General features: G+C 40.2%; 1 protein-coding gene across 1 annotated transcript; it reads left to right on the top strand.

The window, feature by feature from the left end:
* The first annotated feature begins 9,463 nt into the window (after positions 1-9,463).
* On the top strand, positions 9,464-20,229 carry LOC131937140 (procathepsin L). The gene is made up of 9 exons (XM_059294332.1): positions 9,464-9,507; positions 10,637-10,767; positions 12,682-12,787; positions 13,156-13,302; positions 14,319-14,442; positions 18,006-18,106; positions 19,079-19,234; positions 19,503-19,621; positions 20,064-20,229. The coding sequence occupies exons 2-9, from the start codon at positions 10,637-10,639 to the stop codon at positions 20,161-20,163; spliced, it is 984 nt and encodes a 327-aa protein (XP_059150315.1). The 5' UTR covers positions 9,464-9,507; the 3' UTR covers positions 20,164-20,229.
* The last annotated feature ends 422 nt before the right edge of the window (positions 20,230-20,651 follow it).

Below are 20,651 nucleotides of genomic sequence, written 5' to 3'. Positions count from 1 at the left end.
AAATAATTTTTGTAAAAACGAAAAGTGTTAAGCTACTTTATTAGATTCTAAAGTAATTATTGATTTGTTTTGATATTTATAATAAAATGAGTAGACATATACATATTTAAATTAAGATATTGATTATTTCCCTTTTTCGCTAGTCTTAATAGATGTCCCAGGAATTATTATGTAATTTTTTTTGTTGTAGTGTGTTTATATATATATATATATATATATATATATATATATATATATATATATATATATATATATATATTAGAGTAATACCATATTTTTTTGTTTCGTCGGCCTACATTGTGTGTGTTTTTTTTTCTTCAGAGCGCTAATTTAAGTTTATTTTACATCATATCGACGCAATAACATACAGCTAATATATATATATATATATATATATATATATATATATATATATATATATATATATATATATATATATATATATATAAGTAAAGTTTCCCTTTCAAACCTGACGGTCTATGGGGCAAGTGAAGTAGAGTTCACTTGTTTCTGTGACCTCGGCATATGAAGAGATATTGTGGTCAGCACTATGCCCAGCCGCCTTTACTTTCCCTAACGTGAGTTTGGTACCCATCAGAGTTGGGTGGACTCAGGGACGTTCTACTGTCTTGAACCCGGATTCGAGCAGTCCAGCTCTCTACCGCTAGACCACTCCGTCCCTTATGTATGTATATACTTTTTTTGCTATTTCCGCTCCCCCTACAACAAAAACCTAGATACGCCTCTGGTAACTTGTATAGTCTCTTTTAATATTGTTTGTTAATTAAAGTCAAATGTTTTATTTAAAATCAAATAGAAGAGAGAAATATATTGAATTGAATAAGAATATTTCACATTTTAAAAATGTGTATATTATTTACGTTCCTCTTTGCAGTTGATCGATTCCCATTTTTAGATCCAACGAGACACTTTCTCGCCTGCCCCTCCCCCCCTCCCCCCCCCCCCTCCCCCACACACAGCACAAAGGATTATTCCCACCATCGTTGACATTACTTATTAACGTTTTTTTTTTTTACTTTCTCGTATGGACAGTCTAAGTCTAGATGAAGTATTGTGATCATGCTCATAAATGTTTGTAGCTCCTGCCATTTATATCTCGCTACTTTATTGTAGATGGGGTAGGCCTATAAGAAATTTATTATTATCCTGCAAAATATCTAAATAAAGATTTATAAAAACATCGACGTTTACGTGTCGCTAAGTCTGAAAAACTCGAACTCTGTGTGTCTGTGAACATGATAACTTATGTATAGTTTCAGTTATGTTGACGGAACTTCATATATATAACAGTTATATTACATTTTGGCTTTCTACCGACTTTAAGAGATTTCCGTTAACCGAAATTTGTAAAACTGTCAATAAATTTAGGTAGACGAAATAGCAGATAGACATATTATATTAAATCCGCAGGTTTCTATCGAGCTTTGAACGATTTTCGGTAACAGGAAGTAGTATTTGATTTCTCCGAGAACAATATAATTTCAAAACTAAGTAAGTTCTATCACTTTCAATTTTCAAGTGAATATTGATATCCGGTTCTTTACTTTATTTTAGGTTTTTAAAATACCGCTAACCTGCGTATCGTTTGGATTAGCTGGCTTAAATTCCATTAACAGTCATGTAATCTTATCAACTTGGATTCTTTCTAAGGTTTTACGTTACAGGAAGCAGTCGTTGACTCCAATGTGCACCATCGAAATAGTCTAAAAATTAGCCGAAAGGCCAATTCAATCAATTTTTAAATTTTATTTAGGTTTTCTAAAGATTGGATGTATTTGATATTATATTATTATTGGGAACCGAACATAGTTTGAAAAATAGGCTAAAACAATTATCACTTAAGAATGTTTTTTTTTAAGTATTACAAAAATATTCTATTGGTAATGTTTTGAGTACAGATTTTAAGAAGGACGGTTTTTCAGAAGATCAACTAGATGTACAACTAGTGGTGAGCTAAAAATGAAGGGGGGGGGGGGGGGCAGAGAGGGAGCACCCAGAGGCCCTCAATTTTAAGGGCCCCTAAATTTGACCTTACCAAAATCAGTAAGTTTAATTTTCCCATAGACTTTTGTTTTCGTTAGTTAAAAGATTGTTTGAATTTTTAGATTACAAACTTTTCATTTTCGAAACAAAGGTCAGACAAAGTTGAGTTGCCCCACACCTCCATACCCACCCCACCCCTTTCCCTGGTCCAGCAGTGTCTCTATAGTAACACAAACATTTCTGACAAACAAATGGCTTGACGAACCAGTGGCAGAAAATCTTATCAAAACAATCTGGAAAAACTTGATTTACTCCGAAACTTTAGTTAATGACTCATCCGGCTAGTACTAGCACGAATAATAGAGCGCTATAGGGCTGGTAAGTAGGTCAATAAACAGTTCTATGGCTCACGCAGGTTTTATTTAGCCGTAGAACTGGTTGGTGACCTACTTACCAGCGCTGTAGGCCCTAACCCTAGGCCGAATAATAGAGCGTTGTAGGTCCTATCCTTAATTCACATAATTTTAAAAAATGTACAGACCTACTAGTCTGCACAGTTTGCAAACACACAATTTTTGAAGGACAGAATTAAGATCAAAATTTTGTTAGTAAACCAACTAAACGCGATGTATGTGTTCCACACAATATACCGTATGTGCTCATATTTAAATACACTCAGCATTAGCTATGTAATTACACAGAAAGACTTTATATACCGAGACCTTCATACAAATCTATGTATATAATTCTCTTCTGGGAGACGCTAGAAAACAAGCTGTAAACGCGCTCCATACCATCCCCACCCCTTCATGGTCTTAGTGAGCTGTGGTTCACGCTATGTTTACCTTCGTGGAGTCGGGTTTAGTGACGGCTATTAGGGGCAGATAATTTAGTTTGAAACGATTTTAAACTTGGGGGGGTGGGGGAGAAGGAAAGGGGGGGGGGGGGTTATGGTTCTTAACGAGCTACTTATGGTGTTTTAAAGAAATATTTTCAGTGTCAGCGTTGGTACTGTCGAATTCACAAATTATGAATTACTGAAAAGTAGAAAAAACAACAACTAAATAGCGGCGTATGTTATGCCGCGGGCCGGCTCGTATTTTTAAAAACTTTACAGCTACAAGCTTTTAATTGCACTGAAAATAGAAAAATAAAATTAATTTGCTTTACTTGAATAAAAGATTTTGTCGCTTATAATTGTTTAATTTTTTTAACATTTGACTGATTACTAAGTTATTCATCGTCACGACTAAAAATATTTGCATTAAAACACGATCATAAGCTCGCAATATCTGAAAGACGATTCTCTGCCCCGTGAAAGCAGCCATCCGTGACCATAGGCATAGTTTACAGACAACAGCAAGTTCTAAATCTTCTTATCTCCCCTTAGTTTCAAATCGTTTAAAAACTTTATTATCTGCCCCTAATAGCCTTCACTTGATGGACAGGCTTTACGATTGTAAACATTCGGCGTGAACCCCAGCTCACCAGACCATGTAGGGGTGGGGGTGGTAGGGAGAGCGCTTATAGCTTGGTGTTTTCTATCGCCCCCAGGAAAAATAATTTTATATATAGATAGTAATCTATCGGGTGATTTAATTTTGTTGGCACCAAGTTTTGAAACCGTTTAATTAATTTTTTATTACTAATTTAACAGTTATATACGTTTTTAAAAATAGATTTATATTGTCATCGAAGTGGAACGTTTGAAAGAGATCATTGCATTAGAAGTGGGTCAAAATTGGGTGACAAGATTTGCCACAAACCCACAAACAGATGTTGCAAACTAAATAAAAAATTGTAATTAATTATCCTGATTTTAATTCAGTCTGTGTGGTCTAGTTCAATACTTATTTAAAATGTTCAAATATAATAAACGAGCCGGCCCGCGGCATAACATACGCCGCTATTTAGTTGTTTCTAATTTTCAATAATTCATAATTTGTGAATTCGACAGTACCAACGCTGACACTGAAAATATTTCTTTAAAACACTATAAGTAGCTCGTTAAGGACCATACCCCCCCCCCCTTCCTTCCATCCCCCCCCCCCCTCCCCCCCCCCCTACGTTTAAAATCGTTGGCTCTGCTTGTAAACATTTAGAGTGAACACAGCTCACTAAAACCATGTAGGGGTGGGGAGGTAGGGAGAGCGTTTGCAGCTTGTTTTCTAACGGCTCGAAGAAGAGAATTATATATATAGATATAACATATGTACTACTGACCTATGCCATAGTACTGCAAACTACATATGTGCTACTGTCCTATGTGTACACAGGGGAGGTGTTTGCTGTCTGTCGTGTGTACACAGGGAGGTGTTTGCTGTCTGTCGTGTGTACACATTGGAGGGGAGGTGTTTGCTGTCTGTCGTGTGTACACAGGGAGGTGTTTGCTGTCTGTCGTGTGTACACAGGGAGGTGTTTGCTGTCTTTCGTGTGTACACATTGGAGGGGAGGTGTTTGCTGTCTGTCGTGTGTACACAGGGAGGTGTTTGCTGTCTGTCGTGTGTACACATTGGAGGGGAGGTGTTTGGTGTCTGTCGTGTGTACACAGGGAGGTGTTTGCTGTCTGTCGTGTGTACACAGGGAGGTGTTTGCTGTCTGTCGTGTGTACACAGGGAGGTGTTTGCTGTCTGTCGTGTGTACACATTGGAGGGGAGGTGTTTGGTGTCTGTCGTGTGTACACATTGGAGGGGAGGTGTTTGCTGTCTGTCGTGTGTCGTGTGTACACATTGGAGGGGAGGTGTTTGCTGTCTGTCGTGTGTACACATTGGAGGGGAGGTGTTTGCTGTCTGTCGTGTGTACACATTGGAGGGGAGGTGTTTGGTGTCTGTCGTGTGTCGTGTGTACACATTGGAGGGGAGGTGTTTGCTGTCTGTCGTGTGTCGTGTGTACACATTGGAGGGGAGGTGTTTGCTGTCTGTCGTGTGTACACATTGGAGGGGAGGTGTTTGCTGTCTGTCGTGTGTACACATTGGAGGGGAGGTGTTTAGTGTCTGTCGTGTGTCGTGTGTACACATTGGAGGGGAGGTGTTTGCTGTCTGTCGTGTGTACACAGGGAGGTGTTTGCTGTCTGTCGTGTGTACACATTGGAGGGGGGTGTTTGCTGTCTGTCGTGTGTCGTGTGTACACATTGGAGGGGAGGTGTTTGCTGTCTGTCGTGTGTACACATTGGAGGGGAGGTGTTTGCTGTCTGTCGTGTGTACACATTGGAGGGGAGGTGTTTGCTGTCTGTCGTGTGTCGTGTGTACACATTGGAGGGGAGGTGTTTGGTGTCTGTCGTGTGTACACATTGGAGGGGAGGTGTTTGCTGTCTGTCGTGTGTCGTGTGTACACATTGGAGGGGAGGTGTTTGCTGTCTGTCGTGTGTACACATTGGAGGGGAGGTGTTTGCTGTCTGTCGTGTGTACACATTGGAGGGGAGGTGTTTGCTGTCTGTCGTGTGTACACATTGGAGGGGAGGTGTTTGCTGTCTGTTGTGTGTACACAGGGAGGTGTTTGCTGTCTGTCGTGTGTCGTGTGTACACATTGGAGGGGAGGTGTTTGCTGTCTGTCGTGTGTCGTGTGTACACATTGGAGGGGGGGTGTTTGCTGTCTGTCGTGTGTACACATTGGAGGGGAGGTGTTTGCTGTCTGTCGTGTGTACACATTGGAGGGGAGGTGTTTGCTGTCTGTCGTGTGTCGTGTGTACACATTGGAGGGGAGGTGTTTGCTGTCTGTCGTGTGTACACATTGGAGGGGAGGTGTTTGCTGTCTGTCGTGTGTCGTGTGTACACATTGGAGGGGAGGTGTTTGCTGTCTGTCGTGTGTACACATTGGAGGGGAGGTGTTTGCTGTCTGTCGTGTGTACACATTGGAGGGGAGGTGTTTAGTGTCTGTCGTGTGTCGTGTGTACACATTGGAGGGGAGGTGTTTGCTGTCTGTCGTGTGTACACAGGGAGGTGTTTGCTGTCTGTCGTGTGTACACATTGGAGGGGAGGTGTTTGGTGTCTGTCGTGTGTACACATTGGAGGGGAGGTGTTTGCTGTCTGTCGTGTGTCGTGTGTACACATTGGAGGGGAGGTGTTTGCTGTCTGTCGTGTGTCGTGTGTACACATTGGAGGGGAGGTGTTTGCTGTCTGTCGTGTGTACACATTGGAGGGGAGGTGTTTGCTGTCTGTCGTGTGTACACATTGGAGGGGAGGTGTTTAGTGTCTGTCGTGTGTACACAGGGAGGTGTTTGCTGTCTGTCGTGTGTACACATTGGAGGGGAGGTGTTTAGTGTCTGTCGTGTGTACACAGGGAGGTGTTTGCTGTCTGTCGTGTGTACACATTGGAGGGGAGGTGTTTAGTGTCTGTCGTGTGTACACAGGGAGGTGTTTGCTGTCTGTCGTGTGTACACATTGGAGGGGAGGTGTTTGCTGTCTGTCGTGTGTCGTGTGTACACATTGGAGGGGAGGTGTTTGCTGTCTGTCGTGTGTACACAGGGAGGTGTTTGCTGTCTGTCGTGTGTACACATTGGAGGGGGGTGTTTGCTGTCTGTCGTGTGTCGTGTGTACACATTGGAGGGGAGGTGTTTGCTGTCTGTCGTGTGTACACATTGGAGGGGAGGTGTTTGCTGTCTGTCGTGTGTACACATTGGAGGGGAGGTGTTTGCTGTCTGTCGTGTGTCGTGTGTACACATTGGAGGGGAGGTGTTTGCTGTCTGTCGTGTGTACACATTGGAGGGGAGGTGTTTGCTGTCTGTCGTGTGTACACATTGGAGGGGAGGTGTTTGCTGTCTGTTGTGTGTACACATTGGAGGGGAGGTGTTTGCTGTCTGTTGTGTGTACACAGGGAGGTGTTTGCTGTCTGTCGTGTGTCGTGTGTACACATTGGAGGGGAGGTGTTTGCTGTCTGTCGTGTGTACACATTGGAGGGGGGGTGTTTGCTGTCTGTCGTGTGTACACATTGGAGGGGAGGTGTTTGCTGTCTGTCGTGTGTACACATTGGAGGGGAGGTGTTTGCTGTCTGTCGTGTGTCGTGTGTACACATTGGAGGGGAGGTGTTTGCTGTCTGTCGTGTGTACACAGGGAGGTGTTTGCTGTCTGTCGTGTGTACACATTGGAGGGGGGTGTTTGCTGTCTGTCGTGTGTCGTGTGTACACATTGGAGGGGAGGTGTTTGCTGTCTGTCGTGTGTACACATTGGAGGGGGGTTGTTTGCTGTCTGTCGTGTGTACACATTGGAGGGGAGGTGTTTGCTGTCTGTCGTGTGTCGTGTGTACACATTGGAGGGGAGGTGTTTGCTGTCTGTCGTGTGTACACAGGGAGGTGTTTGCTGTCTGTCGTGTGTACACATTGGAGGGGAGGTGTTTGGTGTCTGTCGTGTGTCGTGTGTACACATTGGAGGGGAGGTGTTTGCTGTCTGTCGTGTGTACACAGGGAGGTGTTTGCTGTCTGTCGTGTGTACACATTGGAGGGGAGGTGTTTGCTGTCTGTTGTGTGTCGTGTGTACACATTGGAGGGGAGGTGTTTGCTGTCTGTTGTATGTACACAGGGAGGTGTTTGCTGTCTGTCGTGTGTCGTGTGTACACATTGGAGGGGAGGTGTTTGCTGTCTGTCGTGTGTCGTGTGTACACATTGGAGGGGAGGTGTTTGCTGTCTGTCGTGTGTACACATTGGAGGGGAGGTGTTTGCTGTCTGTCGTGTGTCGTGTGTACACATTGGAGGGGAGGTGTTTGCTGTCTGTTGTGTGTACACAGGGAGGTGTTTGCTGTCTGTTGTGTGTACACAGGGAGGTGTTTGCTGTCTGTCGTGTGTACACATTGGAGGGGAGGTGTTTGCTGTCTGTCGTGTGTACACATTGGAGGGGAGGTGTTTGCTGTCTGTCGTGTGTCGTGTGTACACATTGGAGGGGAGGTGTTTGCTGTCTGTCGTGTGTCGTGTGTACACATTGGAGGGGAGGTGTTTGCTGTCTGTCGTGTGTACACAGGGAGGTGTTTGCTGTCTGTCGTGTGTACACAGGGAGGTGTTTGCTGTCTGTCGTGTGTCGTGTGTACACATTGGAGGGGAGGTGTTTGCTGTCTGTCGTGTGTACACAGGAAGGTGTTTGCTGTCTGTCGTGTGTACACATTGGAGGGGAGGTGTTTGCTGTCTGTTGTGTGTACACAGGGAGGTGTTTGCTGTCTGTCGTGTGTACACATTGGAGGGGAGGTGTTTGCTGTCTGTCGTGTGTACACATTGGAGGGGAGGTGTTTGCTGTCTGTTGTGTGTACACAGGGAGGTGTTTGCTGTCTGTCGTGTGTACACATTGGAGGGGAGGTGTTTGCTGTCTGTTGTGTGTACACAGGGAGGTGTTTGCTGTCTGTCGTGTGTCGTGTGTACACATTGGAGGGGAGGTGTTTGCTGTCTGTTGTGTGTACACAGGGAGGTGTTTGCTGTCTGTCGTGTGTACACATTGGAGGGGAGGTGTTTGCTGTCTGTTGTGTGTACACAGGGAGGTGTTTGCTGTCTGTCGTGTGTACACATTGGAGGGGATGTGTTTGCTGTCTTTCGTGTGTACACATTGGAGGGGAGGTGTTTTCTGTCTGTCGTGTGTCGTGTGTACACATTGGAGGGGAGGTGTTTGCTGTCTGTCGTGTGTCGTGTGTACACATTGGAGGGGAGGTGTTTGCTGTCTTTCGTGTGTACACATTGGATGGGAGGTGTTTGCTGTCTGTCGTGTGTCGTGTGTACACATTGGAGGGGAGGTGTTTGCTGTCTGTCGTGTGTACACATTGGAGGGGAGGTGTTTGCTGTCTGTCGTGTGTACACATTGGAGGGGAGGTGTTTGGTGTCTGTCGTGTGTCGTGTGTACACATTGGAGGGGAGGTGTTTGCTGTCTGTCGTGTGTACACATTGGAGGGGAGGTGTTTGCTGTCTGTCGTGTGTACACATTGGATGGGGTTTAGGTTGTTTAAATGTCTAACCTGTGTACATTTGTGGAGAAGTGGGGAGTGGGGGAGGTCGGTAGTAGATGTGACACGTTCACGCATTTAGTTAGCGCTTGCTAGTAGTTCTGACCTTTGTAATAGGGAAAGAAATGTAGAAAAACACTGACCATTATCCTTAGATAAAACACTGACCATTATCCTTAGGCAAAACAATGACCATTAACTAAAATCAATATACCTTATACTTAAATTTCAAACAGACCACGCAGTAAATAGCACAGGAAAATATTTAGTTCTAGGTCAGACTAGACATGTTTAATTTGTGAGATAAACTGACCCTCAGTTTGTTTGAGTGCTTGAAACTTTAATCTACCCCGAGGGCCTACAGTCGACAGACAATAGACAAGAACTGACCACGTGTCTAGCCATGACACAACACCAGGTGACTTGTTCGTCTCATGTGACGGCCTGGTCATCGTGTCACGTGATTAGGTTTTGTCATCGTCTGAGCCCCTTGACCAACCCAGGTAAAGCTCACAGTCACGTGACTATTAGCTTATAAAAGGCTGACGTTTGGCCTTACAATGGGCATACGATTTGATCTAAACAGGCAAGGTAAGATGCTTCACGCAATCATTTATGTATAGTTGGTTACTTACGTTAATCTGTTGTACATTGTAGATCACTTATGGTGGTCTCAAACTGTTTCAGTACTTATGTTGGTCTCAGTAAACTGTTTCACTACTTATGGTGGTCTCAAACTGTCTCAGTACTTATGTTGGTCTCAGTAAACTGTTTCACTACTTATGTTGGTCTCAGTAAACTGTTTCACTACTTATGGTGGTCTCAAACTGTTTCAGTACTTATGTTGGTCTCAGTAAACTGTTTCACTACTTATGGTGGTCTCAAACTGTTTCAGTACTTATGTTGGTCTCAGTAAACTGTTTCACTACTTATGGTGGTCTCAATAAACTGTTTCACTACTTATGGTTGTCTCAGTAAACTGTTTCACTACTTATGGTGGTCTCAGCAAACTGTTTCACTACTTATGGTGGTCTCAATAAACTGTTTCATTACTTATGGTTGTCTCAAACTGTTTCACAACTTATGCTGGTCTCAAACTGTTTCACTACTTATGGTTGTCTCAGTAAACTGTTTTACTACTTATGGTGGTCTCAGTAAACTGTTTTACTACTTATGGTGGTCTCAGTAAACTGTTTTACTACTTATGGTGGTCTCAGCAAACTGTTTCACTACTTATGTTGGTCTCAGTAAACTGTTTCACTACTTATGGTGGTCTCAGCAAACTGTTTCACTACTTATGGTGGTCTCAAACTGTTTCACTACTTATGGTGGTCTCCGTAAACTGTTTCACTACTTATGGTGGTCTCCGTAAACTGTTTCACTACTTATGGTGGTCTCAAACTGTTTCACTACTTATGGTGGTCTCCGTAAACTGTTTCACTACTTATGGTGGTCTCAGCAAACTGTTTCATTACTTATGTTGGTCTCAATAAACTGTTTCATTACTTATGGTGGTCTCAAACTGTTTCACTACTTATGGTGGTCTCAGTAAACTGTTTCACTACTTATGGTGGTCTCAGTAAACTGTTTCACTACTTATGGTGATCTCAGTAAACTGTTTCACTACTTATGGTGGTCTCAGTAAACTGTTTCACTACTTATGTTGGTCTCATTAAACTAGTTGTATGAATGTGATGACACTTGGGTTTATCTTTCCCAGATGTACAGCCTTGTGTTGTGTGCTGCTCTACTGACGTGTGTCCATTCACTGAATCACGAGCTAAATGACCTTTGGCTCAGCTACAAGATGAGATACAACAAGTCATATTCCAGCCGGATGGAGCTCATTAGGTTTGTTTTCTTCTTAATTGACTTCATTGATGGCTTCATTAATGACTTCATTGATGACTACATTGATGGCTAAATTGATGACTTCATTGATGGCTTCATTGATGGCTTCATTGATGACTACATTGTTTGCTTAAATAATGACTTCATTGATGGCTTCATTGATGGCTTCATTGATGACTACATTGTTTGCTTAAATAATGACTTCATTGATCGCTTCATTGGTGGCTTCATTGGTGGCTTCATTGATGACTTCATTGATGACTACATTGTTGCCTTAAATAATGACTTCATTGATGGCTTCATTGATGACTTCATTGATGACTTCATTGATGGCTTCATTGATGACTACATTGTTTGCTTAAATAATGACTTCATTGATGACTTCATTGATGGCTTCATTGATGACTTCATTGATGACTTCATTGATGGCTTCATTGATGGCTTCATTGATGACTACATTGATGACTTCATTGATGGCTAAATTGATGACCTGTAGTGATTTTAAATACAGGATAGATGTAAGCACCTGTAGAGATTTTAAATACAGGATAATTGTAAGCACCTGTAGAGATTTTAAATCTAATATATAAAGCTCAATTATGTATGTAAAAATAAGTTTGTTTGTCGTTGACATACTTCCATGGATTTAAGTGTTAGACTATTATCGTGCTCATAGTCTAAATTTATGAGTTAAAAAATACTATTGAAAGTGTTGGGAAATAATTTTCATTTTTCAAACTGATAGTAATAATTGTCGGCATGTTCATTAAACATATTTTTTTTAAAAATAACAAAAATTCTAATTATGTCTGAAAATAATTTATATTTAGTCCTTTAGCACTTACTTCCCTTTGATAAATTAGGAAAACACAATTACTTCCCTTTATAGAACATTGCATTAGTGGAAAAGAATTTACTTTTTATTACTTTGTTTTGGTGTTAGGAAAAAATTAATTACATAATTAGCGGGGATTGATCAAGTGCAAATGTTGAAGATATTTTAAGAATAAGCTTGGAGTATTATAATTGTTCATTTGGTTTGGTTTGGCACCTACGTTCGTTTAAGTGAGTGCAAAAGAGTATGAATAAGTTGGGGTACTTTAGTCGATTATTAAGCTGATTATTAAGCTGAAACAGGCGATTCTGCCCCGGGCTAGACTGTGAGCACTTTGCGTTTATGTTCGCGTTTGTGTTATCTTTGTGTTTAAGTTGGGTTTGCGTTAGTGGTTTTGATTTGGTTCGTTTTTGTTCTTTCTTTTTTCGTTTTCGTTTACGTTTGTGTTTTTTTCTTTGGGTTTGTATTTGTGTTTGTGGTTGGTTTTGCGTTTGGATTTGGTTTGTTTTCGTTTGCTTTTTCGTTTGTTTTTTTTTTCTTTGGGTTTGTGTTTGTGGTTGGTTTTGCGTTTGGATTTGGTTTGTTTTCGTTTGTTTTTTCGTTTGTTGTTTTCTTTGTGTTCGTATTGTGTTTGTGGTTGTAGTTGGGTTTGTTGTTAGGTTTTTGTTTTCGTTTGCTTTTTTGTTTGTTTTTTCTTTGTGTTTGTATTGGTGTTTGTGATTGTGTATAGGTTTGTTGTTAGGTTTTTGTTTTCGTTTGTATTTGTAATTGTCTTAGCGTTATGTTTGCGTTTTGTTGTTTAGGTTGGTTGTGGTTTGGGTGGGCAATGCCGGGTTTATGATGATTACTAAACACACAGGTAATGGTCTTTAACAGAAAGGTTTTTCACACTAGCCAGAGCAGGGCCTGGCCGGGACGGCTAGTACAGGATAAATGTAAACACCTGCAGAGATTTTAAATACAGGATGCTGTAGACAATAACTAGATATATTTCCCAGTCGTTGTATAGTAGAGCTGTTCCTAGTAGCCTCATAGGCTAACACAAACACAAACCTATAGCTCCATTAATTTATTTGCAGACGTGAGATTTGGGAAGCGAACATCGAGTTGATTGAGAGACACAATATCCTTGCGGACAGGGGACTTCACAGCTACTGGATGGGAGAGAATAGGTTCTCTGACATGGTCAGTAGTTTGTCACCTTTCTGTTATGACTGTCATGGTCAGTCGTTTGTCACCTTTCTGTTACGACTGTCATGGTCAGTAGTTTGTCACCTTTCTGTTACGACTGTCATGGTCAGTCGTTTGTCACCTTTCTGTTACGACTGACATGGTCAGTCGTTTGTCAACTTTCTGTTACGACTGTCATGGTCAGTCGTTTGTCACCTTTCTGTTACGACTGTCATGGTCAGTCGTTTGTCACCTTTCATTCATTTCATGTCGAACAATCATTGAATGTGTTTACATGTAAAATCATATACTTGAATGCCACTAATGCCTGAAATGTGAACTGTGTAAGGAACTTCTTTCTATTGTTTGACATACGTATTTAGACAACAGCAGAATTCAAGCAGACAATGAACGGGTTCCGGTCTCAAGACAAAAGGCCAAGCAGTCTCCAGTACATACCCACAGCAGTCTCAGTTCCAGATTCGGTAGACTGGAGGGTCAAAGGTTATGTCACACCAGTCAAAGATCAGGTCAATACCAATGTCAACATCATCGACACCAATATCAACATCATCAACATCATCATCAACATCATCGACACCAATATTAACAACATCAACATCATCGACACCAATATCAACATTATCGACACCAATATCAACATTATTGACACCAATATCAACATCATCATCAACATCATCGACACCAATATTAACATCATCAACATCATCGACACCAATATCAACATCATCGACAACAATATCAACATCATCGACACCAATATCAACATCATCAACATCATCATCAACATCATCGACACCAATATTAACATCATCAACATCATCGACACCAATATTAACATCATTAACATCATCGACACCAATATCAACATCATCGACACCAATATCAACAACATCGACACCAATATCAACATCATCAACATCATCATCAACATCATCGACACCAATATCAACATCATCGACACCAACATCCATCAACATCATCGACACCAATATCAACATCATCAAACTACAACTAGGAATGGCCATCATCAATTTACACCTAACCATAGCTATCTCAACATCTATTTACTTTTAGCCATGGGCTTTTAAATATCTATTTACACTTAACCAAGAGGATCTCGTCATCTATTAGTCATGGCCAACTAAATGTCTATTTACCATTAGCCATGGCCAACTAAATGTCTATTTACCATTAGCCATGGCCAACTAAATGTCTATTTACCATTAGTCATGGCCAACTAAATGTCTATTTACCATTAGTCATGGCCAACTAAATGTCTATTTACCATTAGTCATGGCCAACTAAATGTCTATTTACCATTAGCCATGGCCAACTAAATGTCTATTTACCATTAGCCATGGCCAACTAAATGTATATTTACCATTAGTCATGGCCAACTAAATGTCTATTTACCATTAGTCATGGCCAACTAAATGTCTATTTACCATTAGTCATGGCCAACTAAATGTCTATTTACCATTAGCCATGGCCATCTTACTGACGATTCTATTCATCCACTCAGGGCGACTGTGGTTCTTGTTGGGCTTTTTCTAGCACTGGTGCACTCGAGGGCCAGCATTTCAAGAAGACAGGCAAACTAGTTTCCCTTTCTGAACAGCAGTTGATCGATTGTTCACGGGCTTACGGTAAAGTGACTTCATGTTATTTGGGGGTCTTCTGTAAAGTAATAGCATCAGGGGTCTTATGTAAATTAATTTAATGGCATCAGGGGTCTTATGTAAAGTAATTAATGGCATCAGGGGTCTTATGTAAAGTAATTAATGACATCAGGGGTATTATGTAAATTAATTTAATTGCATATTGAGCCTTCTATTTATTAAGCCGTCTTACTGGTAAATCCTTTAAGTTTATCGGGCAAAAAATCTAAATCCAGATGTATCAAAATTTCGGTGTTTTATGCGTATTCGAGTCAGAAAATCTTGGCTTTGCAATTCTCTCCGTGTGTGTGTATGTGTGTGTGTAAACACGATAACTTGAGTACCGTTACAGCTAGGTTGATGAAATTTCACAAATAAGTATTATATCAAATCTGTAGTTCTGTATAAACTTTTCAGCGATATCCGATAACCGAGAGTGGGTCATATTCTACTTTTAGTTTTTTTTTTTAAAGCCTATAACTTGAGTACTTTTTAATATAGATAAACTGAATTTCGCAAATAAGTAAAAGATCTAATTTTCTACCTTCTGATAAATTTTGAGTAATTTTTGTTCACCGGAAGTAGTAGTTTACGCTATTTCCAATTTCTCAAAATACGCATGTGAATTTATAAAGTACTAATAATATTCCCTACTATTATACACAGATTGTTTGGCGTTCACTTGGTGCGCAATTCTTTTTTTCTACTAGATTCTACTCTATTTTAAAAAGTTTAAATAAATAAAAATTCATTAAAAATCATGTCTATATCTCGAGTTGCCATCCTCTGTAGTGTTATCCTAATATATAATGGCCCACATGCATGTGCTTCAAATTTGGCAGGATCTTGCCTTGGGGCGACAGAACACGGGGGCCGGTGCCGGTTGGCTTAAAGGTCTACGATGAGGGGGTCAAAATAGACCTCGCTTGACCGGCGCCTTATATGAGTTTTAATCGAAAAAAAAATGTCCACGTAGGAACCTCTTCGTAACTCCTGAGGTCGTAGACCGACCTTCGGGCGAATTAATTAAGCATTCAAATTCTCAATGTTTTTGAAAGCCTAAGCGAAGCTGGGCAGCATGCCTAGTATAAGAATATGCGAGAAAGTTTAGGGGAGATCACTCCCGGTTTATTTATATTTATTGGTCTATTTCTCTCTCTCTCTCTCTCTCTCTCTCTCTCTCTGTCCGCAAAATATTTTCGCCGGACATCACATCAGAAACTGCAGCGATATATGAAGAACTTTATACGGACTTTTGTTGAAAATAATATGTTAGATGTTTTAAATGTATAACCACAATTTTATTTAAAGAAGAAAAATAAAAAATAAAGGCGTATTTGAATGTAGAAATTTGTTGGAGGCGTGGTCGAGTCGGCAAAAAGGGGATCGAGATTTATCTGCCAGTGGGGTTGAACTTGAAACTGTTCGAATTTATCAACCATGAGCTTTTTGCCGACTCGACCACGTCTCCAACACAATTAAGCGTTACGTGTCAACTGGTTATGCACCATTGAGGTCATTGACTCCGATTTCAGCCTGCTTTTATTTTTGGATTTGCTTCCATAGCCTTTGTCCAACCAACAAACTACAAGGCAGCAGTTGTTTAATTTTGGAGTTGTCTCTCCTAGAAGAGTGGCTGTCCCCAGCTAACGAGCCTCATCTGCCCGAGGGTTCGAACTCGAGACTTTTCGGTTTAGCAACCGTGAGCTTTACCGAATCGACCACGCCGACCCCTTTTAATATGTGAATCTTCCCATTTTAGGCCATAAAGAAAGGAACTACTTTGGAAATCTTTGTTTATCTATGCAATGTGCCGGGCACTTCCCGGCGCCGCATGTGCTTCAAATTTGGCAGGATCTTGCCTTGGGGCGACAGAACACGGGGGCCGGTGCCGGTTGGCTTAAAGGTCTACGATGAGGGGGTCAAAATAGACCTCGCTTGACCGGCGCCTTATATGAGTTTTAATCGAAAAAAAATGTCCACGTAGGAACCTCTTCGTAACTCCTGAGGTCGTAGACCGACCTTCGGGCGAATTAATTAAGCATTCAAATTCTCAATGTTTTTGAAAGCCTAAGCGAAGCTGGGCAGCATGCCTAGTATAAGAATATGCGAGAAAGTTTAGGGGAGATCACTCCCGGTTTATTTATATTTATTGGTCTATTTCTTCTTTTTACTTTCTCGTATATTCAAAGTATAGAGATAGTATTGTAATCGTGCAAAAAAATCTCTTGAAATTTTAACAATTTTCACCGTATTACACCTCAGTCCTTCATCACATCCGAAGTATAGAGGAGTTATTTTAATCGGGCAAAAATTATCAATCCAGATTTATCAAAATTAAGAGGTTTTATGCGTAATCCATTCTGAAAAACTGGGCTTTGCAATCCTATCCGTATGTCTGTGTGTCTGTCTCTGTGTGTGTAAACACGATTACTTGAGTACCGTTACAGCTAGGTTGAAGAAATTTCATATATGAGTATTTTATCAAAATCGTAGATCCGTATCAACTTTTGAGTGATTTCCGATAACTGGAAGTGGTACTTTTTCTACTTTGAATTTTTCAAAAGCCTATAACTTGAGTACTATTTCAGATAGATTAATGAAATTTCACATGTGAGTAAAAGATCTAATTTTCTACCTTCTGTTAAATTTTGAGTAATTTCCGTTGACCGGAAGTAGTAATTTACGCTACTTCCAATTTCTCAAAAAACTAATGTAAATTTTTAAAGTACTTATAATATTGCGCACTATTATGCACTTTTTTATTTGGCGTTCACTTGGTGTGCAATTCTTTTGTCTACGAGATTTTATTCTATTTTTAAAACTTTAAGTATTTAAAATGGATTAAAAATCATGTCTATAGCCCGAGTTCCCATCCCCTGTTGTTTTATATAAGAATATTCGAGAAAGTTTAGGAGAGATCACTCCCGGTTTATTTCGTGCTGTGTTTACTGTGGTACATGAACAAACGGTCCTGACAGAATCCAAATTTCACATTATTTGTGTTGAATGATGTGCGACTAAGCGATCACGATGCAGAATTAGGGTTATTGTAAAACATTTGTATTACTTTTGATTATGTAGCAACCACTTTTTATTATCAACAACATTTAATTGCTCACATGCGCAATACTTTGTCATTAATGCGCATCATTTAATTTCGTTTTTACCTTTTCGTATACACAGTATAGAGAATCTATAATATAAGCGGCTAAGTAGTGTGTCAGTCAGTCCGTCCGTCATCACTATAGATTTTGGAACCATAATAAACACCACATACTGTGATTTTACTTGCATCGAATTTGTCAAATTGTTATATATTTATCGTGCATAGCTGTACCTAACTTTAACTTTTTCAGTATAGCTAAACTAGATTTTCACAATGCAATTTATCCTACCGCAATAGATAACAAAAGCAATTAATTAATCTGTCTAATTGTAACTGGTAACACAGCAATTAATTAATTTGTCTTCTAGTAACTGGTAACGAAGCAATGAATAAATTAGTCTTACTGTAACTCTTAACACAGCAATTAATTAATCTGTCTTAGGTAACAAAGGCTGTGACGGTGGACTAATGGACCCTTCATTTACTTACATTCACGAGAACAATGGCATTGACACAGAGGAATCCTATCCCTACAAAGCAAAGGTCAGTTCTAAGCCCCTACATAGATTTTTAGATCCAAGATTTTTAAAAGTATTTGCTCTTAGAGTAGCGTGCACCATTTTATAATCGGCTTAAGCATGGGGGAGGGGGTTCGTTGATTTCATGCATCCATTTGTTTACATGAAAGGAGCAGTCTGACGTAATGAATGTATTTGTTAGAATGGTGCCAAGTGCCTGTATAATCAGTCTGACGTAATGAATGCATTTGTTAGAATGGTGCCAAGTGCCTGTATAATCAGTCTGACGTAATGAATGTATTTGTTAGAATGGTGCCAAGTGCCTGTATAATAAGTCTGACGTAATGAATGTATTTGTTAGAATGGTGTCAAGTGCCTGTATAATCAGTCTGACGTAATGAATGTATTTGTTAGAATGGTGCCAAGTGCCTGTATAATCAGTCTGACATAATGAATGTATTTGTTAGAATGGTGCCAAGTGCCTGTATAATCAGTCTGACATAATGAATGTATTTGTTAGAATGGTGCCAAGTGCCTGTATAATCAGTCTGACGTAATGAATGTATTTGTTAGAATGGTGCCAAGTGCCTGTATAATCAGTCTGACATAATGAATGTATTTGTTAGAATGGTGCCAAGTGCCTGTATAATCAGTCTGACATAATGAATGTATTTGTTAGAATGGTGCCAAGTGCCTGTATAATCAGTCTGACGTAATGAATGTATTTGTTAGAATGGTGCCAAGTGCCTGTATAATCAGTCTGACATAATGAATGTATTTGTTAGAATGGTGCCAAGTGCCTGTATAATCAGTCTGACATAATGAATGTATTTGTTAGAATGGTGCCAAGTGCCTGTATAATCAGTCTGACATAATGAATGTATTTGTTAGAATGGTGCCAAGTGCCTGTATAATCAGTCTGACATAATGAATGTATTTGTTAGAATGGTGCCAAGTGCCTGTATAATCAGTCTGACATAATGAATGTATTTGTTAGAATGGTGCCAAGTGCCTGTATAATCAGTCGGATGTTGGGGCTACTGATACTGGATTTGTTGACATCCAGTCTGGCAGTGAGGAAGCTTTAAAGCAGGCGTTGGCTACCATAGGACCAATTAGTGTCGCCATTGATGCTGGTCTAGGATCTTTCCACGTAAGTTACATCACATCGCTCCCACACATTTCTCCCACACATTTCTCCCACACATTTCTCCCACACATTTAGACAACCCAAACACATTGACAGACATAATATGAGAAGATTAGATCTGGATTAATCCCGCTTCCATAGTGCCATACTTAGAAATGTACAAAGTAAAGGTATGCATCTGTTTATTTCATGGAAAGTACATAAATACATTCTAAAGTATTTGAGGAGAGGCACTAGTCAGAAGAAAGTTCATGACCAATTTATTTCGCAGCGCTACAAGTCTGGGGTGTACAACGACGATCAATGTAGTTCAGAGGTTTTAGATCATGCAGTTCTCGCTGTCGGCTATGGTACAGAGAATGGAACGGATTATTGGATTATCAAAAACAGGTGAAATTGGATAGGCCTACTACAGACATATATTTTTGTGTTCTAAATTCGTTTAACACATTGTTAGTGACTATTTGATTAGCAATTACACACACATATAGACGTATTTTTCTTCTTTCGCCACTGAATGTATAGTTTTGATGTGATGTTTGTATTGTTCTTGTGATTTATGTATTGTATTTGTGATTTATGTATTGTACTTGTGATTTATGTATTGTGCTTGTGATTTATGTATAGTACTTGTGTTTTATGTATTGTATCCGCACTTGTGTTCAGTTTTTGTTGTGTCGGGATTGTTATATTTGTTAGCTTGGGTGGCCAATTTTATACGAACTGCTGGCCAGAATTTATGGAATGGGTGGCCTGATTTTACAAAATGTGTGGCCAGTCTTGAACATACTGTGTGGCCAGTCTTGTTTAATTGAACTTTTTTAAATTTCAGCTGGGGTCCGGCATGGGGCGACAAAGGCTACATTCGTATTGCCAGGAATCAAGATAACTTGTGCGGTGTTGCCACATTGGCCAGCTACCCTCTAGTTTGAAGAGCGATCTTTCATCCATTATTTTTATTGAACGTATTAATTCTTTTTATTTTTGCTGTTGATTAAATAAAAAGCAATGGTTTATGAATGTGTCTTTTTGTCCTTGCCTGAAAATAAGCCGGTAACAAATGAATCCAGTACATTTCATTTAGAAAACAGTTGAGCACCTATTTCATATACTCCTCCCACACAGTTCTACAACATACACATCTCCCACACATCTTCTCCCACACATTCCTCCCACACACAGTTCTACAACACACACTTCTACAACATACACATCTCCCACACATCTTCTCCCACACATACTTCTCCCAGACATTCCTCCCACACACATTCCTCCCACACACTTCTACAACATACACATCTCCCACACATCTTCTCCCACACATACTTCTCCCAGACACACTTCTACCACATATATTCTACACCACACACTTATCCCCCCACACATTTTTCCACACACACATCATCCACATCTTCCTCTA

Source organism: Physella acuta, unplaced genomic scaffold (genome assembly GCF_028476545.2).
Source record: "Physella acuta isolate Inbredline_101_S28 unplaced genomic scaffold, ASM2847654v3 ptg000200l, whole genome shotgun sequence".
Classification (NCBI taxonomy): Eukaryota; Metazoa; Mollusca; class Gastropoda; family Physidae; genus Physella; species Physella acuta.
The sequence above is the reverse complement of the archived record's forward strand: the minus strand, read 5'-3'. Positions and strand labels throughout refer to the sequence as shown.